Source organism: Maniola hyperantus, chromosome 25 (genome assembly GCF_902806685.2).
Source record: "Maniola hyperantus chromosome 25, iAphHyp1.2, whole genome shotgun sequence".
Taxonomy (NCBI): domain Eukaryota; kingdom Metazoa; phylum Arthropoda; class Insecta; order Lepidoptera; family Nymphalidae; genus Maniola; species Maniola hyperantus.
This window is the reverse complement of record NC_048560.1, coordinates 7,438,197-7,463,169: the sequence shown is the minus strand read 5'-3', so window position 1 is coordinate 7,463,169 and position 24,973 is coordinate 7,438,197. Positions and strand designations below refer to the sequence as shown.

Here is a 24,973-nt window from a genome sequence, read left to right as displayed (position 1 = left end):
AAAATACGTCATTACGATGTGACGACACATTTTAAGTATTTCATAGAATATCGCATACTAAGGGCGCGTTTTGACGTTTGATAAAAGTCAAATACCGTGTTGCCCACTTGCTCTTAGCCTTTCACTTTTAAATGGCTGAAACTTTCATGAAAATGAGACAACGCATTTGATATAATTAATTTAGGGTCCCGTCCGTTGTCCCCTTTTGTTGAATATTCCCAACAGCTACGGAACCGTGAAATTTCATTTGGATCGATTAATTAATTAACTTTGACACTTTTTCCTTTTTGTAATTAGAAACATTTCTGTTACATTATTCTTTTTTCTTTCTAATCCGTACCCTTATATAAATGCGAAAGTGTGTTTGTTTGTTGGTTTGTTGGTTTGTCCTTCAATCACGTCGCAACGGTGCAACGGATTGACGTGATTTTTTGCATAGGTATAGATAAAGACCTGGAGAGTGACATAGGCTACTTTTTATCCCGGAAAATCAAAGAGTTCCCACGGGATTTTTAAAAAACCTAATTCCACGCGGACGAAGTCGCGGGCATCAGCTAGTTAGATAATAGTTCGACAGGAGTATGAAATGGTATCATAATAATTATTGTAGAACTAGCTTATGCTCGCGACCTCGTCCTCATGGACTACATTGATTAAATGATTATTAGAGGTTCAAATCCACGGATGCGGATGCGGATGCAGATGTCTGAATGAACGCGAATGTTCCGTATTTGCGGATGCGGATGCGAATATCCGTAATACCCCTGTTGGGTACCATTGTAAATTTTTTGATTGGTCAGTTAGCGAACGAAGATCTAGCAAACACGCGCGAGGCACGCGCCTCTCTGGCCCCGCCCACTTTCATTGCAGGTCGTTCCTTGTTGTAAATATGAATCCGTACATCCGTAAAAGTTCCGCATTGATTGGTGTGGATGCGGATGTTTGATTTAATCCGGATGTGGATGCGAATATCCGTTACACCCCTGCTACCAGCAGAGCGAAAATATTGAAAAATAAACTTTATAAATCGCACCAAAGAAAACCGAGAAATCAAGCAAAGTGGAAATCCAGACAATAAAGTGAGAGTTTCAGCGGAAAAGTGGAAAATATAAAATTTCTTCCGCCAAGGAACGGAGTGTGACGTTTCATTTGTGAACATTATTGAATTTGACTTATTGAGGCGCACGGTGAGGCCAGTTGGACAACGGGTGGAATGGAGACGACTTACTTATTAAAATTTTATCTGCAGAATAACAATTAGAGCATTTTTTTTATAGATGGCAAGTTAACTAACCGGCTTATTGGAAAGCTTGGAACACCGCAGAGACGTAAGCTCTCTTTACGTGTTCTATCGCCTCTATAATGAGGAGTGTTCTGAAGAGTTGTTTTATCTCATTCCACCACGTACAGCGTGATGTTAATAAATAAATTATATTGCAACTAACGATATTTAAAAAAAATCTTTTGAATAATGAATTCTAGCCCCATAAACTACCTCTATACAAAATATCACAACATTTTATTACTACAGTCCAACGCCCTAGTAGTATGATTTTAGTTTTACACGGCAAATTTTACAAATTTTTTGTAACGGCAAATCACGAAACTCTTTCAATTCAATTCAAATAAATGATATAACTAATAAACAATGATGTTTAAAAATAATTTTATTTCATCGACTCCTCATCTTTTTCTGTTAAAAACACGCGCCAGGTGGAAATAATTAGAGCGAGTCAATTTCGCTTCTGCTTTTTGCTATTATTACTAAAAATAAATAAATCAGTACCCTTATTATAAATGCAAAAGTCTGTTTGTTTGTTGGTTTGTTGGTTTGTCCTTTAATCACGCCGCAACGGTGCAACGGATTGACGTGACTTTTTGCATGGGTAGGTATAAAGACCTGGAGAGTGACATAGGCTACTTTTTATTCCGGAAATCAAAGAGTTCCCACGGGATTTTAAAAACCTAATTCCACGCGAGTCGAAGTCGCGGACATCAGCTAGTATTTAAATAATTAATGCAAAAATGTATCTGTATGCCTGTCTTCTACCTTTTTTACAACGTAAACCTGTAAGAGAGTACGAGTACGAGTACTAAGAAAGGATTTTTAGATATTTTTTTTCTAATTTTTATAGCAATAAACATCTCCACGCCACCCCATTCCTCATATTGAAATAGCTTTTACAGCTCCAAGCTTGCACTGTCTGTGTTCGGGCAACAATAACCCTTTTACCCCACCACTTACTTAAGCGAACTTAATAATATTTTCCCCGTTGAAAAGGTGCCCTATGTTATTTTCAAGTGACTTCAATACATTTTCAAAGGTGGTTTAATATTTTAGTATGGAATCTACCCTGCCTATATGTCCGCCATTTTTTTTTACAAAATAGTTGCCACGTATAAAATTTATGTATATATTAATCAATTGTAGTCAAACGTTAGTCTATAATTTAAAAAAAAATAACCTTTTATAGATAAAAGAACTAGGAACAGATGTTTGAAAAGAGTACACACTATATGGCAATAACTGTGTACAATAAACTTCCTGACAACTACAAAAACACTACTATAAATAATTTCAAGAGGAAAACTCATGAGCTGCTTATAAATAAATGTTATTACAACATCTCGGAATTTTTGATTGATGAGCTCAAATAATTTGTCTAAAATAATATCTAAATAATGTAAATCTGATGACTTAGATTAGATGACTGAAATAAATTATGGTCTTTGTAGTGCAATAGTTAGGTATCCCCTCTGTATGACATGTAAAAATTTAAATGACTGTTATTATTTCAATTTTTTTTTTCTCTTGTTTTTGTATGACTTAATTAATTTACTTTCTGAATATTATATAATTTTAAAGATTTTGTAATTTATATGTACTTACATGTTTTTAAAAATTTAACTGTAATGTAATACTTAAATATTCATACACCAATATTCTAAGGTAGAATGCATAAGGCTCGCCAACTAATTTTATAACCATGTTATGTCACCTGCATTCTTATGAATAAATTTATTTATTATTTATTTATTTATTTAGGGCCATAAAAAGTCCTCTTCGTAACGAAACAAGCAAAATTCAGACGATTTAATTAAAATCATCCCTTAAACAAGACGACAGCATCCATCTCTCACTGTCAACTTCATTTTACATAAAAACAGAAAATTTAACTTCAGTTCTTTTTATTACCGTTTCGGGAAAGAAAGATTGTAACAAAAACTTCAGGTAAATCAAATTTGTGTTTTTACACAGATTGATGATACTACGCCATCGTTAAACTGTGTTGTTTTAGGGTTCCGTACCTTAAAAGGAAAAAAGGAACCCTTTTAGAATCACTTTGTTGTCTGTCTGTATGTCTGTCAAGAAAACCTACAGGATACTTCCCGTTGACCTAGAATTATGAAAGGAGATTCCCCATTTTCTTAGGAACTTTGCCCCCCCCCCCCCCCCCAATATAGTTGTTATGTCACCATGGTTTTCATTTTATTTTGTAGACAAATAATTACCTTTTTATATTCTGCAAATGATTTCCACATATTCACCCTGGTTATAAAGAAATCTAATTTTTTATGTTGCTGATGTTGAGGTTATATTTAATTAATACTTCTTGAAAATAAATAAATGTTTACGATTCTTACTGTAATTGTGGATATTTCAATGAAAGGGTGAAAGAAAAGTCGTAATAAACATATAATTGTAAAAAATAACACATTTAAAAAAAATATTAAGTTTTGACACGACGCAACAAGAGAGGGCCCGTTCACGGGCAATCTCCTTTAGTAGGTAGGTAGGTCTCATAGCACAAGTAGGAATAAATCCGAAATCCGAGAATTAGTGGTAAGGTGGTGGTAAGTAACATCACAGAACGGTGAAGGAAAACATCGTGAGGAAACCTGCATGTTCAGACATGCAGGTTCTCATAATGTTCTCAAAGGTATGTGAAGTCAAAATATAAAGTATTTTTTTTTCAAGAACAGTATTTTTTTTATTAAAAAGGATGAATTCTATTTACCGCTGAAACGGTATACTTACATTTATTCTATGACTAGCCATCAGGAACAGAGGAGCAATAGAGCAGCGTATCTGCTAAAGTTTCGTGCAATTATTTTAATAGACGACATCTCGGAAAGTGTGGGCCGTTTTTCATTCTTTCATTTACTTCAAGCTGCGAACTTAATGTTCTAGATCATGTTAGAAGATGTAGCGTTCATCTTAAATATTTTAAATATATAACAGGAAAAGGTGACTGACTGACTGACCTATCAACGCACAGCTCAAACTAATCGACGGATCAGGCTGAAATTTGGCATGCAGATAGCTATTATGACGTACACATCTGCTAAGAAAGGATTTTTAAAAATTTAACCCCTAAGGGGGTGAAATTGGGGTTTGAAATTTGTGTAGTCCACGCGGACGAAGTCGCGAGCATACGTTAGTATAACATAAGCTTACTGACTGACTGACCGCACAGCTCAAACTACTGGACAGATCGAACTGAAATTTGGCATGCAGGTAGCTATTATAACGTAAACATCCGCTAAGAAAGGATTTTTGAAAATTCACTCCTACAGGGGTAAAACAGCGGTTCAGAATTTGTGTACACATTTTACTTTTGGGAGATAATTATGTGCGTTTTTAAGCTATTAATACCACTTGCTTTTGCGGTATAGGAAAACATCGTGAGGAAACCTGTATGCCTGAGAGTTTATAATGACACTAGCTTATGCTCGCGTCTTCGTCCGCATGTATTCACAATTTCCGCAACACAAATTTCAAACCCCTATTTCACCCCTATAAGGATTGAATTTTCAAAAATCCTTTCTTAGCGGATGTCTACGTCATAATAGCTATCTACATGCCCAGCCCTATCCGTTCAGTAGTTTGAGCTGTGCGTTGATAGATCAGTCAGTCAGTCAGTCACCTTTTTTCTTTTATATATTTAGATAACCACGAAATAAGCTTAAAAGTGCATTAGTTCTTTTTTTTAACTTTGTCTCCCTCTTATAACTTGTGCCACATCAAAAAGCAGTTTTTTGTGTGAGATGGGAGAAAATTGCTCGCTCCCGGTTTTTGTTGTTCCCGCCGTTAGCCGCCACTTTATTACACTCTCTCAAAAATTACCGCTTGATTTGAATCATCAGACGAAACTGCCGCTCTGTTTTATGTATTTAGCCCAATCTGTACTGATATCATCATCATCATCATCATCATCATGATCAACCCATCACCGGCTCACTACAGAGCACGGGTCTCCTCTCAGAGTGGAAAGGGTTTTTGCCATGTGCGGATTGATAGACTTCACACACCTTTGAGAACATTATGGAGAACTCTCAGGCATGCAGGTTTCCTCACGATGTTTTCCTTCACCGTTAGAGCAAGTGATATTTAATTAATTAAAACGCACATAACTCCGAAAAGTTAGAGGTGCGTGCCCGGGATCGAACCCCCGAATTCCGATTAGAAGGCGGACGTCCTAACCACTAGGCTATCACAGCTTACTCCAATTTGTATTGATATAATAGAATAGAACAGAATAGAATATAATTTATACAAGTGTTTTTTATTTTTATTTTATTTTATTTATTAGGAACACACAATACATTAAACAACACAACATAAACTACGACACTTATAGACAAACACAGGCTGATAAATGTATCTATAAAATGTGTACACAGCATTTGCAAAATATCTAGACAAATAAAAAGAACTTAACTAACTACTTTTGTATCGTCAAATAATTTATGGTCGTATGTTTTGATTGCTTTGAATTAAAAGATGGATTTTATACAGCTCTAAAGGACCTTAAATCTACTTAAGAACCAATTCGATATTAAACTGTACGGGAGCGATGTGCAGGCTCGACCGTAGCAAAGGGAGATCTCCCACCGAGCGGTTGTTTGTGCTCGGTAGCGCCAGCTGGGCCAACGGTTGACGTGACGGTCTTGAAACTTCTATAATATTATAGTCCAGATTGCAGAAAACTCCGTTAGTGCGAGTACTGTTGGCGGTACATTTGTTCGTGACTACGTCATGAAATGTTATCGATTGAACAGCGCCATCTAGTTGCAACTGTGGCAACCGCCACAAAGAAACTTTAACTTAATTTTCTAAGCGTTCCTGACAAAGAGGGCTACGAAGTAGTCATCCTGCAAGGGTTTCTTTTTACTTTTGAGGTACGGAACCTTAAAATAGAATCACGAGCGACGCGAAATGCTGTGACTAGTGTACGTCCTTTTTAATATGAGTACATTAATCTGGCACGTCACATCGCGGTGTCTTTAATTAATCATGGGGGGGGGGGGGGGGGTTTACAGGGAGGGAGAGTATAGTGGGGGGAGGGCGCAGGAAATTGAATTCGCTCACGTGTGTATGTTTCCTGGAAATGTCATAGTTACGTTGATATAACTACCTTCATTTCGATAATTTATTATAGGCTCAAGGTTGATTTTAATAATATTACTGTTTAGTTGTCAAGCTGTGGAGCACGAAATACTTTCATACTAATATTATAAATGCGAAAGTGTGTCTGTCTGTCTGTCTGCTAGCTTTTCACGACCGATCTGTTTAACCGATTTTGATGAAATTTGGTATAGAGATAGCTTGCATCCCGGAGAAGGACAAAAGCTACTTTTGATTCCGGAAAATTAAAGAGTTCCCACGGGATTTTTGAAAACCTAAATCCACGCGGACGAAGTCGCGGGCATCAGCTAGTAAATAATAATAACAAATAATTTATTTATTAAGGCAACAGAGACCCATATTTTGTTAGTATTTATTATATAATGTGGCTATATAAAAGAATTAGCTTTTGTACACAATCTCTAAACTAAACTAAAATGGCACGTCTAAATCTATTGCTATCCCTTTCATAATGTTGCTTGCGGAAAACGATGGCACTAGATTTAGACCTGTTAATTTAGTTTAGTTTAGAGATTGTGTACAAGAGAATCGGCCACAAACATTGTCTATGTTTAGTATAATCATTTCATTTTTACAACTAAGTATAATAATAACAATAATACTTAACTACCATACCACACGAGTACCTAGATATATAGACCAGAGGGGAAGCTTCATACTAGCGGCTGGCTGTAGGTTCACTCAATCTAGCGCAGCTCACGCACACCACGACGTGCCACGGACGCTCCGTTTGCCGCCAAACTGGGCGCACGTAGCGTCCGTGGCACGTCGTGGTGTGCGTGAGCTAGTGTGAAGCTTCCCCTCTGGTCTATAATATCTACTCGTGTGACCATACCATACATACTTAGCTATCCAGTAAGAAAGGATTTTTCGAAATTCCAGCCCTAAGTGGATTAAAATATGGGAGTTTGAAATTTATGTAGTCCACGCGGACGAAGTCGCAAGCATAAGCTAGTCTAAATATACAAAAGGAAAAGGTGACTGACTGACTGACTGATCTATCAACGCACAGCTCAAACTACTGGACGGATTACGGCGTAGGCAATCCGCTAAGAAAGGACTTTTGAAAATACAACCCCTAAGGGGGTGACATAGGGTTTTAGGTGGTAGCATAAGTTAGTTAGGTATAAAGTTTTGACAGCTTACGGTTTCTAGTTTGTCTATTACTAAGAAGATAAACAATTTTCTTGTAACTAAGAGTAAGTAACTACTTAATTTATCTGACGAAAATTAAGTTATCATCATTATCATCATCATCATCATCATCATCATCATCATCGACCGATAGACGTCCACTGCTGGACATAGCTCTCCTGTAGGGACTTCCACACACCACGGTCTTGCGCCGCCTGAATCCAGCGGCTCCCTGCAACTCGTCTGAAAATTAAGTCATCATCATCATCATGATCAACCTATCGCCGGCTCACTACAGAGCACGGGTCTCCTCTCAGAGTGAGAAGGGTTTTGGCCATAGTCTACCACACTGGCCAAGTGCGGATTGAAAATTAAGTACGTCGTTGTAATTCCATTCGCCAGCTCCTCAAATATCCCAATTTTTTATCTTCACTCAAGTATAATACAATGTCACATCAATATTCTCCACTACCGCTAATGGGGGGGAGTGGGGGGTGAATTGGGTCGTTGCAATTTTTCATCCTGTCACCGAACAGCTTCTTCGCGATGAACTGATCGATGTGTGCTAATTTACCCCCTCCGACCCCCTTCGTCTTCCCCCGTTCACCCCCCAAGTCTAGGAAACCTAGCTCATTAATCACGGTTTAAAAAATTAATATTCTCGTATGAAAAAGGGATGATTTCAAGGTAATATTTTATCCACGATAATATGATGAGGCAAGACTGAATTATTTACCTTTGAATTATTACACCTCAAAAAGATCACCCATATTATAAATTCGAAAGTGTGTGTGTGTGTGCTTTTTTTTAATTTCAAACAATCTGTATCTAAATATATAAAAGGAAAAGGTTGACTGACTGACTGACTGACTGACTGACTGACTGATCTATCAACGCACAGCTCAAACTACTGGACGGATCGGGCTGAAGTTTGGCATGCAGATAGCTATTATGACGTAGGCATCCGCTAAGAAAGGATTTTTGAAAATTCAACTCCTAAGGGGGTGAAACTGGAGTTTGAAATTTGTGTAGTCCACGCGGACGAAGTCGCGGGCATCAGCTAGTAATATATAAAATTCAAAGTCCTGACTGACTGACTGACATATATATCAACGCACAGCCTAAACCGCTGGTTCTAGAGACATGAAATTTGGAGGGTGTGTTCTTTGTAAAGAGCAGGTATCCACTAAGAAAGGATTTTTTGAAATTCCACCCCTAAGTGGGTTAAATGGGGGATGGAAGTTTGTATGAAAGTCCGTCATTTTTGAAGTTACATCGATGAAAATTGGTATTTAAGCTTCCGATCAAAAATAAAAAAATATGTATTTCACGATTTTTGGAAATTCTACTACCAAGGGGGTTAAATAGGGGATGAAAGTTTGTATGAAAATCCGTCATTTTTCAAGTTATTTGCATGAAAATTGGTATTTGGGTTTTCGGCAACAAATGAAGAAATATGTTTTTCAGGATTTTTGGAAGCTCAACCCCCCCCCCCCCCCCATTTTCTAAATTACACCTGAGCGAAGCCGGGGCGGGTCAGCTAGTACAGACTAATCCAAAACGTGTACATGCAAAGTTATTAAAAGCTAATTACATTTTTGTTGGTTAGTCCTTCAATCACGCTACAACGGAGCAACAGCTGGACATTATTTTTGCATGTATATACTGAAGAGCTCTGGAGGTAGGTAGACATTGGATCTGCTTTTTTTTAAAGAATATTAGTCATGTTAAATGACTAATACTCCCCTTTCCTCTCCAACTAAGCGTCAGGCTTGTGCTAGGAGTAGGTACGACAATAGTGCAACGGGCGGGGTTTAAACCGTCGACCTTTCGGTTTTCAGTACACTCCTTTACCCGTTGAGCTATTGAGGCTCTCTGTTTGTCTCGGAAAATCAAAGAGTTCTACGGAATTGTTAAAAACGTAAATTTTTTTGGTCCCACTCAGGATCCGAACCTTAGAGACCTCATGATCCTTTATCCACTAAGGCAACGAGAGTTAAACGCATTCTTCACAAATTGATTGCGCATTCAATTGACGAAGAGAGGTAGATTACTGATATTATGATACCACAAAAAAAAAACACTTTTTTTTTGTAAATCCATACTAATATTATAAATGCGAAAGTGTGTCTGTCTGTCTGTCTGCTAACTTTTCACGGCTCAACCGTTCAACCGATTTTGACGAAATTTGGTACAGAGATAGCTTGACAGAGGACTTGACTAGAACGCTAGACATTGCGGGTTTGAAAAATACTTAATTACTAAAACAACAAAATGAGGCAAATGGCTATTGGTATTGGATTGTGTTTAGGTAGTATAACAATAACGCTAAGTTTTTGCTAACGTTCTGGTTACACCCTGTACATCTATAAGTACTAGGTCATCTAGAGTTAAACAGATACAAAGGCCTACACAAATTGATTGCGCATTCAGTTGATACAATGAAACGTTAACGGTAAAGTAGTACTAGTAAAATGTGAAACGAACGGATACTAAATGACTTTGAAACTCCTATAGGCTGAGAGCTGATGGCAAAATTATGAATAGTGCTTGTCAATGAAAATTTAGCCATATAGAGTCATGATTAATTGCTGTTCTACGATCTCATCCTCTCTTTTCCCTCACTCTTGTATTCCGCTCTCTCCTAGGTACAAGGATGTAAAACCGCAAACTCCCCAACTCGGGGTTGCTACTGAAAATTTCTTGAAAGAAATATCAAGAAATTTTCAGTAGCAAATCTTTTTGGTCTATATCTATAGATAAATAGATCAAGGAGAGTTAAACAGATATACGAACGAAGATACAAAGGCCTTCACAAATTGATTGCGCATTCAATTGATACAATGAAACGTTAACGGTAAAGCATTACGAGTAAAAAGTGAACGAACGGACACTAATGACTTTGAAAACCCTATAGGCTGAGAGCTGGTGGCAAAATTATAGATCTTTTTCTTCTTCTTCTAATGCTTCTTCTTTGCTAGCCCTTATTTATATATTTAAGTTCTTGTCCGGTAAACACGCTGTCTCAAATTTTTTCCTAATTTTACTATGCACTTTACTGTGAACTAGATGATGCCCGTGACTTCGTCCGCGTGGATTTAGGTTTTTAAAAATCCCATTGGAAATCTTTGCTTTTCCGGGATATAAAATTTCCTATGTCAGTTTCCGGTCAGCTTTCATACAAATAGCTCAAATTGATACGCCTTTGAGAATCCCGTGGGAGCTCTTCAATTTTACGGGATAAAAAGTAGCCTATGTCCTTCCTCGGGATGTAAACTAACTCTGCACCAAATTTCATCATCATCATCATCATCATCATTATCAGCCTGTGGACGTCAAGTTGGACATAGGCCTTCCCTAAAGAGCGCCACCACACCCGGCCCTCAATCTTCCTCATCCAGCCTCTTTATATCGCCGTAAATTTCGTGAAAATTGGTTTATAGGCCGGGAAAAGCTAGCATACCTACAGACAGACAGGCAGACAGACACACTTTTGCATTTAAAAAAATATAGTATGGAAGTATGAATAATTACAGCCACTAGCTCTCTAACTACTACGCTTACAGAAATAAGAATTTTCCAAAGAAAATAACGCAGCAAAAGTAACACAATATGAACAGGGAAAACATTTGCGACTTGAAAATACCTTGAAATGCAGCCTACTACAGTAATCGGATTACAGAGATGGTGTGCGTTAGGTTTTTATCGATATCGATAAAAATTATTTTGTACTATGCTCTATCCACGGAGAGAAGTTAATATAGGACTCTCTTTGTTACAAATAGAAATACAAATGATAAAAACAAAAACTCAATAGGCCTTAGCCATTTTAAGTCACCAACCAATTACTAACGAACTTATGTTTTCAAAATGAATTTTGAATGTTTTTTGATAGCTTGCATATATCACTACCCATATTATAAATGCGAAAGTGTGTTTGTTTGTTAGTTTATTGGTTTGTCCTTCAAACAAGTCGCAACGGAGCAACGAATTGACGTGATTTTTGCATGACTATGAAGACCTGGAGAGTGACATATAGGCTACTTTTTATCCCGAAAAATCAAAGAGTTCCCACGGGCTTTTTAAAAACCTAATTCCACTCGAATGAAGTCGCGGGCCTCAGCTAGTCTCTCATAATGCGAGTTCTCTAGTAGTACGGAAAACAAAGGGTTGTTTGTGATTGGTTGACCACTCAAAATGTTAACGCCCTCTGATATTGTTGTCTATGTCAACCGTATGGGATTACGTCAGTACGCTACGTATACGTTTTAAAAGATTTATTTCGAGACAGTAGTAGGTTTTCTTATCATGTTTTCCTTGAATAAATCGTGAGTATTAATGTAGTTAATTACGCAACGTATTGTAGAGAAACATGATTAGAAATCATTTATTTACTTCGAGAGAAGTCATGGGTTCGTAAAAATGTCGATAAAAATTCTATCGAATGTTGCCCGTCCCTTTAATGGACAACGAGAAAAACGTTACAAAAACTTGGCCGAAGTGAAATTCCGACCAATTAATTCCCAAAAATGTTGAAAAAATTTTCCGATGAAAAACTGGCCGAGCGAAGTAATTCTTTCGATTCTTTTCTTTTTTTCTTTTCTTTTCTTTTATACTTTTATACGTATTGTCGATGACAACTGGCTGTGCTGGAACTTTTGTTAGAAAGAACTTTCGAACTTTTCAGTATTAATCGAATTACAGGACGAACCAATTTATACTGTGAGGAATAAAATGTTACAAGCTTTTTGCTATGGATTTGCACGCGTTTTAATTTTATGCTGAACTCGAGTTCATCATGATCATCATGATCAACCCATCGCCGGCTCACTACAGAGCACAGGTCTCCTCTCAGAGTGAAAAGGGTTTGGCCATAGTCTACCAAGCTGGCCATGTGCGGATTGGTAGACTTCACACACCTTTGAGAACATTATGGAGAACTCTCAGGCATGTAGGTTTCCTCACGATGTTTTCCTTCACCGTTAAAGCAAGTGATATTTAATTACTTAAAACGCACATAATTCCGAAAAGTTAGAGTTGCGTGCTCGGGATCGAACCCGCGACCTCCGATTAGAAGGCGGACGTCCTAACCACTAGGCTATCACAGCTTGGAGTTCATTTGTTATTAGTTACTAGCTGAAGCCCGCGACTTCGTACGCGTGGAATTAGGTTTTTTGAAATCCCTTGGGAACTCTTTGATTTTCCGGGATAAAAAGTAGCCTATATGTCACTCTCCAGGTCTTCATAGTCATGCAAAAATCACGTCAATTCGTTGCTCCGTTGCGTGTTGGTTGAAGGATAAACCAACAAGCTAATAAACCAACAAACAAACACACTTACGCATTTATAATAAGGGTACTGATTATAGTTGAAGCAGTATCATCATCATCATCAACCCATTATTGGTCCACTACTGACTATTGAGCCCGGGTCTTCTCTCAATATGAGAAAGCTTTTGGCCATAGTCTACCATGCTGGCTCAGTGGGCATTGGCAGACTTCAGACACTTTATAGAACATTATGGAAAACTCTCAGGCATGCAGATTTTCTCACGATGTTTTTCTTCACGTGTTCACGAACCCGAATATTGAACCCCCGACCTCCCAATTAGGAGATAAACGTCTTAACCACTAGGTTATCGCGGTGTGGTTACAAAAGGAAATCTGATAAAGTGTGTTAACTTTATACCTAAGCTTTTATAAATTAACCTTTGACCTATTCGAACTTTAACCTGTGCTTTAGCCTAGGAATTGTGAAACTTTTTGCTAATATTCATTTTTTCTTTTGTTTCATGTTTGTTCGAGCAGCAGAGAGAAACAGAAGAGGTAAGTTTGAAAGATATACTAGCTGATGACCGCGACTTCGTCCGCGTGGATTTAGATTTTTAAAAATCCCGGAGCGACTTTGATTTTGCGGCAAAAAGAAGGTTATATCACTCTCTATGACTACATAAATTTCAAATCCCTATTTCACCCCCTTAGGGGTTCAACTTTCAAAAATCCTTTCTAAGCGGATGCCTACGTCATAATAGCTATCTGCATGCCAAATTTCAGCCCGATCCGTCCAGTAGTTTGAGCCATGCGCGGCGTTGATAGATCAGTCAGTCGACGACCTCCCTGGCGCAGTGCTGAGCGCTGTGTTCTTAATAGTGGGAGGTTCGATTCCTGGCAGGGGTTTGGAATTTTATAATTTCTAATTTTCTGGTCTGGTCTGGTGGGAGGCTTCGGCCGTGGCTAGTTACCACCCTACCGGCAAAGCCGTGCCGCCAAGCGATTTAGCGTTCCGGTATGCCGTGTAGAAACCAAAGGGGTATGGGTTTAATAAAAACTGCCATACCCCTTCCAGGTTAGCCTGCTATCATCTTAGACTGCATCATCACTTACCATCAGGTGAGATTGCAGTCAAGGGCTAACTTGTATCTGAAAAAAAAAAATCAACCTTCTTCTAATCAATCACATTTTCCTTTTATACATAATCTTATAGATAAAATGAAAAATCCTCAAAAACAATTATTTGAGTGGGTAGGCACGTCGTTAAAAGTGTAATGAATTCTCCGTGTAACATATAAACATACAGACATACGAGGCCTGCGCCCTAGTGTGTATGCATAGTTAATTATAACCCATCTACTATGCTAATACTTGGAAACGTTTAACAGCTGCAGATGTAAAATGATGCTAGAAGTGACATAATATAATAATTTTAGCGTTTAAACTACCGTGAGTGATTTCCATTCTAAATACTATCTGTCCCCGTCGGACCCCGTATGGGTTCGAAACTAGTCGGGCTAACGTCGACTACACACGTGAGTAAAGCCGGGACAGATAGTATTTAATATAATAATATTTATAACAAGCTTAATGCTCGCGATTTCGTCTGCGTGGACTACATAAATTTCAAATCCCTATTTTATAGCCTTAGGGCTAGATTTTTATGTTGAACAAAAATCCTTTATAAGTGGATGCCTACGTCATAATAATTTGTTGGTCCACCCATTGAATAACCCCATGTTGTCATCTAGTGGGAACACTGTTGTTGGGAGTTGATTCCACAAATCTGTTGCGTAGTTTAAAACATCTAAGTACATAGAGGGACAGACGGCAAGAGGCGATTTTGTTTAGGTATATTATGTACAACCCGTCGGAAATATCTGTGAACCTGGCTTAGTGACGTCATGCAACGCGCTTGCGTTGGCACCGGTACTGGATAGGTGAAAACGGGCGAGCTGCGGGGAAACGCGAGGGGAAGCGCATTTCAGCGAGGTGCTCGGATATTTCCGACGAGTTGTAGAGCAGTGTCACTTCCATAGACTGTATCTCAACGTGGAAACTTGGTAAAGTGGTGGCACTCAGAGATTGTAGAAGGGCTCGGAGGCGTGTACAATTAAAATCTCCAACAAAGCAACAGCGCGCCGCAAAACTGACTAAATCCTAACTTTTATACTGTTTTATGTGTTCTTATGTACTGTTTGCGTCTGACTCCCGAATACTGCAACGTGGTAAATCTTAATACTTATCTAAATAAACTAGTCTTAATATCCTAATACTCTAATATAAAATCTATAATATAAAAATGAATCACTAAATGTGTTGCTCATCGCAAATCTCCAGAACGGCTGAACCGATTTCGCTAATTCACTAGTAATTCGCTAGTAATATTATAAATGTGAAAGTGTGGATGTTTGTTACTCAATCACGCAAAAACTACTGGACGGATTTGGCTGAAATTTGGAATGGAGATAGATTATACCCTGGATTAACACATAGGCTACTTTTTATCCCGGAAAATCAAAGAGTTCCCGCGGGATTTTGAAAAATGTAAATCCACGCGGACGAAGTCGCGGGCATCAGCTAGTAACTAATAACGTTTTATTGACCGAGCGAAGCGAGGCCTCTAAGTCTACTTGAGTGAAATAAGGCCTTGGATTGAAGTGATTTTTTGTATAGCGGTAGTTTACGGGGCTAGAATGCATTATTAAAGATAATAATTTAAAAAAATCGTAAGTATTATTGTAATCTTTTTAAGTACCTACGTATGTATTACATGCATTATTAAAGAGAATAATTACAAAAAATCATAAGTTTTATTGTAATATTTTTATGTACGTATGTATGCTGTTAAAAAAAACCGGCCAAGTGCGAGTCAGGCTCGCGCAATGAGGGTTTCGTATACTACAGTCGTATTTTTTCGACATTTTGCAGAATAATTCAAAAGCTATGGTACATAAAAATAAATAAAAATCTGTTTTAGAATGCACAGGTGAAGACCTTTCATATGATACCCCACTTGATATAGTTATCTTACTTAGAAAATTGATAATACTAATTATTAGTTCATGACCACAATTTTTTTTGTGTGACCTAACCCTAAATTCACGGTTTTCAAATTTTTTCCCAAATGTCAAATGTCAGACAGACAGACAGACAACAAAGTGATCCTATAAGAGTTCCGTTTTTCCTTTTGAGGTACGGAACCCTAAAAAGGAAAAATATTTGTGGTTTACGCCTTGTGACGTCATTAATCGCTTTCCCTACAGCGTGACGTTAATAATAATTAATTATTTAAAAAATTAATAAAAACCGTGATTTTTTTTAAATTATTCTCTTTAATAATGAATTATTCTAGCCCCATAAACTATCGCTATACAAAATATCACGTCATTTTATTACTTCAATCCAATACCCTATTCTCTGAAACTACAATAAGTCTGAGACATTTTCAATAAAGGTAATCTTCAAATCGGTGTCCTTTCAACTAGATAGACATTTCATTCGAAATAGTCTGATAAGCAAGTCATTTTGAATTCTCAAAGGGTGTTTTAAATAACTAAACTTCGAAATTAAATTAAATAGTTACCTACTTTTTAAAAGATACCTATTTGTATTTTTTTTTTTAATCAAAATAACGACATTGAAATTTTTCTTAATCTGCATTTCAAATGAAGTGTCGATAAGCACACAAATCACTACCCATATTATAAATACGAAAGTGTGTGTGTTTGTTGGTTTATCCTTCAATCACGCCGCAGCGGAGCAACCGATCAGCGTGATTTTTTGCGTGGTTATAGTTAATTTTAAAGGTTAAAGACTTGGAGAGTGACATAGGTTACTTTTTATCCCGGAAAATCAAAGAGTTCCCACGGGAATTTTACAAAACTAAATCACGCGAATGAAGCAGCCTAGTACACTTTGAAATTTAAGCGAAGTCTTCCCGCGGCAGAACGATTTGCCCTTAGTAGTACTATTGAAACATCGAGTTAAACTTAAAAAATCAAAATGCTTTTGTTTTGAAAAAAAAAAAAAAGATCATCAACTTGAAAGTGTGAGAAACAATAGTAATTCGCTAGACATACACACACACATACATATGTTGTGAATCACCTACTAGGTATTTTTACTAGTTAATTGACTTTTATATTTTCATATTATTATATTATTGTAAAGCTTGTTTAAATTATCAAACGTACTGTTATAAATTTATATTTAATATCTATTTAAGTAATCTGTAAAAAAATTGTAATCCTATTTGGCCTTATTTTCAGTCTGTTATTATGTAAAATTATATTGTATATATTGCTGTTGATTGCAAAAAATAAATAAAATAAATAACGTGAATAGCAGGTAGTTACACTCAGACCATAACAACGAATCAATTGAAACCTCATTTATCAAAATCGGCCCAGTAGTTTAGCCGCTAGAGTGGAACACACATAAATACAAACATACACACACACATACATAGACTGCGAAAATTATAACTTTTCTCTTTGGCTTTGCCGTAGTCGGGTAAAAATAAAGAAAAAAATAATTTGATTTCTCGCTCAAGTACTAGATGGCGCTAGACGGCGTTATCTTGCGCTAAAGTTTTACAATGTTTATGAATTATATTGTATCAGTACACAGGTTTCTATACAAGTACTTATGAATAGTTTAATTTTTGAAAAGCGTACATGAATCATCATGTAAATGCTTATTAAAAAAACGGGCCGAATTGAGAACCACCTCCTTTTTGGAAGTCGGTTAAAAAGGTGACTGCAGACTGACTGACTGATCTATCAACGCACCGCTCAAACTACTGGACGGATCGCGCTGAAATTTGACATGCAGATAGCTATTATGACGTACACATCCGCAAAGAAAGGATTTTTAAAAATTCAACCCCTAAAGGCGTAAAACAGGGGGAAATTAGTGTAGTCCACGCGGACAAAGTCACGAGCTTAATCTAGTCTCCTTCTTAAGGTCGATAAACATTATTTTCTGCCGCGTACTGCACGAAGCGGTGATAGCCTAGTGGTTAGGACGTCCGCCTTCTAATCGGAGGTCGGGGGTTCGATCCCGGGCACGCACCTCTAAATTTTCGGAGTTATGTGCGTTTTAATTAATTAAATCACTTGTTTTAACCATGAAGGAAAACATCGTGAGGAAACCTGCATGCCTGAGAGTTCTCCATAATGTTCTCAAAGGTGTGTGAAGTCTACCAATCCGCACATGGCCAGCGTGGTAGACTATGACCAAACCCTCTGAGAGGAGACCCGTGCTCTGTAGTGAGCCGGCGATGGGTTGATCATGATGATGGACAGACTGAACGAAACTGTAGGGTTCCATTAGAAAACAAGCATCAAAACGCACAAAACTAAAATGAGAAAAAAAAACTAGCTGATGCCCGCGACTTCGTCCGCGTGTATTTAGGCTTTTGAAAATCTCGTGGGAACTCTTTAATTTTCCGGGATAATTAATAAATACATATTTCCGGGATAAGAAGTAAGAATATGTCAATCCCCTGGTCTTTGATTATACCCATGCAAAAAATTACCGTCGATCCCTCGCTCAGTCACGACGTGATTGAAGGATAAACCAACCAACAAACACACTTTTGCATTTATGATAGAGGTAGTGATTAAAGTCAGATTCGAGATGCATCCTCCTACTCAACAAAAAAAACCGGCCAAGTGCGAGTCAGGCTCGCGCAATGAGAGTTCCGTACTACAGTCGTAATTTTTTCGACTTTTTTTTTTTAATTCATTTTACGTATACGCTTGACCACAATCACACCTGATGGGAAGTGATGATGTGGCCTAAGATGGGACGCGTTTACCTAGAAGATGCCTATTCACTCCTGTGTTATTTGTTGTTTGCAGGATAATTCAAAAACCATGATGCATAAAAATAAATAAAAATCTGTTTTAGAATGTACAGGTGAAGACCTTTCATATGATACCCCACTTGATATAGTTATCTTACTTGGATAATTGAAAATACTAATTATTAGTTCATGACCACAATTTAATTTTTTTGTGTGATATAACCACAAATTCACGGTTTTCAGATTCTTCCCCAAATGTCAGCTATAAGATCTACCTACCTACCAAATTTCATGATTCTAGGTCAACGGGAAGTACTCTGTAGGTTTCTTGACATACAGACAGACAACAAAGTGATCCTATAAGGGTTCCGTTTTTCCTTTTGAGGTTCGGAACCCTAAAAATACTTACAAATTCAAACTATTTCATTAATAGAAATATCTCTTATTTCAGAGCGATACAACGTTTGAAACCGTATCAAACCTGACCATCAACGCGACACGGTACGAAAACGGGAGGAAATTCATCTGCAAAGCCATCAACAAGGTCATGTTGCAGATGAACGAGCATCCCATACATGCTACTCGAGAACTGGAGGTTTGGTGTAAGTAGCACTTTTATCTACTTACCATCGAGGTCACATGGTATGAAAACGACAAGGCAGTTCATCAGAATAAATAAAAGTTAGTCGAGTTTTAACTCCCTACTATACTTAATGATAATAATATGTAATAGACTAAATAGATTTGTGTACGTATTACGTCGACTAGTAAAGACTGCTAGTTTGAATACTGCTCTCACAGCATACCATGGTTACGTGTCATCAGTACTCCGTTATGGCCTGATTATATGGGGAAATTCAACAGATTTTAATAAGGCATTCATAGTTCAGAAAAAATGTCTACGAGCTATTCTTAACATGCCTCCTTATGAATCATGTAAGCCTGTCTTTCAAAAACATGGAATATTGCCACTTCCATGTATGTACATTTTAGAAATTGCAAAGTTTGTCAAAACGAACTTTCATTATTTCAAAACTCTGCATGATAATGTTGGAAAAAGAGGATTGAGAAATCAAGATAAATTAGTGTCTGATAGGATCTCCAAAACATCATTATACCAAAAAAATTGTTACTCTATGTGCATAAATTTTTTTAACAAATTGCCGATGGAGATTAAAATGCTTCCATTCAAACAATTCTGTCATAAATTAAAAAAATGGTTGCAAGAAAAAAATGTGTGGATGACTTCGTACGACATATTAAGGCTTAATTTCATCAATGTAATTAATTTATTATTATGTTAATATTAACATGCACTTAAATAAGACTATTTTAGGTTTTCTCTGACATCATATTTTAAATTTATTTTTTATTTTTTAGTACCTATGTTAATAGTAACTAAATGTGTAACTGACACTATTGTAAAATTGCGCGCCATTGATGGCAGATTGTAATTGGACTTTTATATTTTTAAGACCCTATGTACATACAATTTTGCAATTAATAAACTTATCTTATCTTATCTTATCTTACATACCCACCATCGAGGCGACTCGGTATGAAACTGATGGTTGGATGGTATGATTGGGAGGTATTTATTATACCTACATTGTAAAGCAGGTTGGTTTTACTCACATAACATCGAGGCTAAGCGGTATGAAAACGGCATGAAATGAATGTGAAAACATTCATTATTCAAGGATTGAGGCTTTTTAGTAAGTAACATCCTCCCACTATACTTATGAATCGAGGCGACATGGTATGAGAACAGCAGAAGAATTATGTACACGCTTGCGATTTTACCCGATGGTCTATGAAAGTCAAAATTGACCATAGAGTTAATTTTTTCAACTTTTCTATTTTCAGATCCTCCTATAGTCCACGTGGGTCCACCGAACATCACGGTCATAGAAGGTTCCAAAATTCTACTCAAAAGCGAATACGAGAGCAACCCTTCTGCCTTGAATGAGGTTACTTGGTAAGTTTAAATCTCTACATCATCATCATGATCAACCCATCACCGGCTCACTACAGAGCACGAGTCTCCTCTCAGAGTGAGAAGGGTTTTGGCCATAGTCTATCACGCTGGCCATGTGCGGATTGGTAGACTTCCCACACCTTTGAGAACATTATGGAGAACTCTCAGGCATGCAGGTTTCCTCACGATGTTTTCCTTCACCGTTAAAGCAAGTGATATTTAATTAATTAAAACGCACATAACTCCGAAAAGTTAGAGGTGCGTGGCCGGGATCGAACCACCGACCTCCGATTGGAAGGCGGATGTCCTAACCACTAGGCTACCACAGCTACATCACTCATCTAAATCACAGCTAAATCTCTACATCACTACCCATAATACCCATATTATAAATCCGAAAGTGTTTTTTTGTTGGTTTGTCCTTCAATCACGTCGCAATGGAGCAACGGATCAACGTAATATTTTGCATCATGGGTATAGTTGAAGACCTGAAGAGTGACATAGGCTACTTTTTATCCCGGAAAATCAAAGAGTTCCCACGGGATTTTTAAAAACCTAAATCTACGCATACGAAGTCGCGTGCATTAGCTAGTCTAACAATAAAAACCGGCCAAGTGCGAGTCAGGCTCGCGCAATGAGGGTTTCGTACTACAGTCGTAGTTTTTCGACATTTTGCAGAATAATTCAAAAACTGTGATACATAAAAATAAATAAAAATCTGTTTTAGAATGCACAGGTGAAGACCTTTCATATGACACCCCACTTGATATACTTATCTTACTTAGAAAATTGAATATACTAAATAATTAGTATATATTCAATTTTCATGAACTAATAATAGTTCATGACCACAATTGAATTTTTTTTTGTGTGATGTAACCACAAATTCACGGTTTTCAGATTTTTCCCCAAATGTCAGCTATAAGACCTACCTACCTGCCAAATTTCATGATTCTAGGTCAACGGGAAGTACCTTGTAGGTTTCTTGACACAGACAGACAGACGGACAGACAGACAGACAGACAGACAGACAACAAAGTGAACCTTTCTCCTTCTTTCTCTTTCTTTCTTTTTTAAGTGAAAAGGGAACCCTTATTCCTATAAGGGTTCCGTTTTTCCTTTTGAGGTACGGAACCCTAAAAATGACGACTCCACTGCATCTGTTGGCGTCAGCCCTAAGGCTTCGAGTTTATTTAGGATTATAAAGTACGTATGAAAGTAATAAAGATCTCTGGAAAGTAATTCGTCGACACAAAATGAATAGACCTCATAAGCGCAGTGGTTGGAGATAAATTCCCGAAGTAATCTGCTTAAATGTGTGAGCGAATAAAGAATCCTATTTCGCGCTCGGTTGAAATGTAATACGTAAAGTTATTATGTTTTTGGGGTTCCGCGGGAAGTAATAAAAACTGATTTTAATCCTATTTCGTGGTTTAAAGCGAAATGTATGGAAAAGTCTATACCGCCCGAGCGCTAATTTGTTGCACGTTTTTTATAAATATTTATATGTGATCTGTTACCATAAAATAATACGGTAATCCCTTAGCGTATTAAACGTTGAACATAAACACGAAATTTTATTGAAATTGGTTATATATATATCAATCGAATAAAACTGGTTTGGAATTAAAAAATTGTGATTTTTTATGTAGTTTTTTATCAACTAGCTTATGCTCGCGACTTCGTCCGCGTGGACTACACAAATTTCAAACCTCTATTTCACCCCGTTAGGAGTTGAATTTTCAAAAATCCTTTCTTAGCGGATGCCTACGCCATAATAGCTATCTGCATGCCAAATTTCAGCCCGATCCGTCCAGTAGTTTGAGCTGTGCGTTGATAGGTCAGTCCGTCAGTCAGTCAGTCAGTCACCTTGTCCTTTTATATATTATTTAGATTTAGGATCAAATTAAGAGACTTTTCAAAGAAGGGTAAAATATTCTATTATTATTATAACTACAAATATCATAATAATAACTACCTATACGGAACCGCTTCTACCAGTTTCACGCTTAACCACCCTCATAAGCGTTCCGTGAACATATTACTCAAGTTGGGAGATAATGCGAGTTTCATACGAAAGATATAAGGCTATACATTCTATACCGGCGTTTGCGTGCCTTGCGTGCTTTTATCTTTGGATTAAGTTATTAAAGGGAAACTTCTTTAGTACCGAGTACCGACTAGCTCATGCTCGCGACTTCATCCGCGTGGACTACACAAATTTCAAACCCCTATTTCACCCCCTTAGGGGTTGAACTTTCAAAAATCCTTTCTTTGTGGATGCCTACGTCATACATACGTCAGATAGCTATATCTGCATGCCAAATTGAAGCCCAATCCGTCCAGTAGTTTGAGCTGTGCGTTGATAGACCAGTCAGTCAGTCAGTCACCTTTTTCTTTTATATAATATATACATAAAGAAATATTATTTTTAACTTTGTTTTTATGTCATTCCCAGGTATCGCGACAAAAAACGAGTTAACGTTAACGACAGTAACTACCAGGGGGGTACACCAGACCAGCACGCTCTTATCATCCTCGACGCTAGTGGCAAAGACATGGGGAACTATACTGTCGTGATGGCGAATACTGTTGGGAACGGCACTACGAATGAGACTATTAGTGTTAACGTTTTATGTAAGTCAATTTTTTCACAATAGCAGGTTTTGGTATACCACTTAGATTTGCTTGCGATAAAGGTCACCTATTTATTTCATTATTTGCAACGTGTTAGTAGTGAGGTTTGACTGCCGTCGGTTTACTAACTTACTTGGCTGATATATCTTAAACCACAGGTTCAAATTAAGAACCAGACCAAAAAAGTAATTAGAGTTTGCGCCTGATCTTTCTCCGATTGTGTTGGATTACCGTTCCATTAAGCCATGAGAGTGAAAGAATAATGAGACTTGTTTGTGTACATTTTGTGTAGTATAATGTCTCCCGCGTAGTTTATTTCGGTCAGGAGAATATAATTTATTAATTACTTACAGTCAAGCCACAAGTCCGTCTAACCATGAGCTCGCCGAGTCCAGTGCTGGAGAATGATCACAAGAACGTCACTCTCACTTGCGAAGTGGTTACCGGAAACCCGTCGATACTTGATGAAGTCATCTGGTACCTGGATGGAGAGATATTGAAGCATCTGCCTGAATGCAATGGGACTGATGGTATGTACAACATTCTTCTTAGGGTTCCGTACCTCAAAGGGAAAAAACAAACTCTTATAGGATCACTTTGTTGTCTGTTTGTCCATCTGTCCGTCGTGTCTGTCATGAAATTTGGTAGGTAGGTAGGTAGCACAAGTAAAAGAAAAAATCCATAAACCGTGAATTCGTGGTTACATCACAAAAAAAATGTGTTTACGAAAAATTTACTAAATCACATGTAGATGGCGCAGTCCGTTATTAACTTGCAGTGTTTTAAAAGTGTTTACCTATCTTATACGATGGTATGGAACGATTCGTGTGCGAGTCCGACTCGTTTAACCGGTTTTTTTTAAATGGTGAGCAAACGAGCTGGCGGATCACGGATGTTAAGTGATTACCACCACGCATGAACATTTGCAGGATTAAAGGATACGTACCCGGATTTTCGTACCCGGATTTTCAAGAGTTAGTCGATGCGCCCCTTGAATAACGCCATGTTGAAATCTAATGGGACCACTACCAAAGGGAGCTGGTTACAAAGTTTGCATGAACGTGGAAAAAAGGTCTAGCACAATGGGTTGTCGAAGTCACCTCAAGTGGTGAGGGTAAAATTGCTTACGGTGGCATTTTAAGAAGGTGCATATCAAGGTTCTATTCTTAGCCCAGTATTATTTACATTTTATATTGTTGGTTTTTAAACAAGATTGTTAATTTTTTATGAGAACATAGAAATTTTATTAAAACTAGCTTGTGCTCGTGACTTTGTCCGTGTGGACTACACAAATTTCAAACCCCTATTTCACCCCCTTAGGGGTTGAATTTGGATGCCTACGTCATAATAGCTATCTGCATGCCAAATTTCAGCCCGATCCGTCCAATAGTTTGAGCTGTGCATTGATACATCAGTCAGTCAGTCAGTCAGTCACCTTTTCCTTTTATATATTTAGATTGAAAATTGAAAATGGACAGTATTAAATGCATTATCTAACTTGTTCGAAAAAGTTTTAATTTGTCTATCTGTCCCATTACAGATAATCTCTGCAACGAGGTGGATCCATCGATGCTGTTACTCCAGGACACCACGAAGAGCTTCCACGGCAACTACTCCTGTAAAGGCAAGAACTACGCTGGCTGGGGGAATGAAAGTGAGAAGACGGAACTGGTAGTCAACTGTGAGTATTTAAAAATCTCTTTAACAACAAA

The 24,973-nt window shown here is 37.5% G+C and overlaps 1 protein-coding gene across 7 annotated transcripts in view; it reads left to right on the top strand.

Moving 5' to 3' along the window:
- nrm (neuromusculin) overlaps positions 1–24,973 on the top strand; it is a 506,208-nt gene that overhangs the window by 457,935 nt on the left and 23,300 nt on the right. For all 7 annotated transcript variants that reach the window (XM_069507073.1, XM_069507071.1, XM_069507068.1 and 4 more), the window contains exons 8-13: positions 13,372–13,389; positions 19,098–19,248; positions 20,513–20,624; positions 23,083–23,261; positions 23,615–23,791; positions 24,802–24,942. In XM_069507073.1, coding sequence (XP_069363174.1) covers positions 13,372–13,389; positions 19,098–19,248; positions 20,513–20,624; positions 23,083–23,261; positions 23,615–23,791; positions 24,802–24,942 — 778 coding nt within the window. The remainder of the gene's footprint in view (positions 1–13,371; positions 13,390–19,097; positions 19,249–20,512; positions 20,625–23,082; positions 23,262–23,614; positions 23,792–24,801; positions 24,943–24,973) is intronic.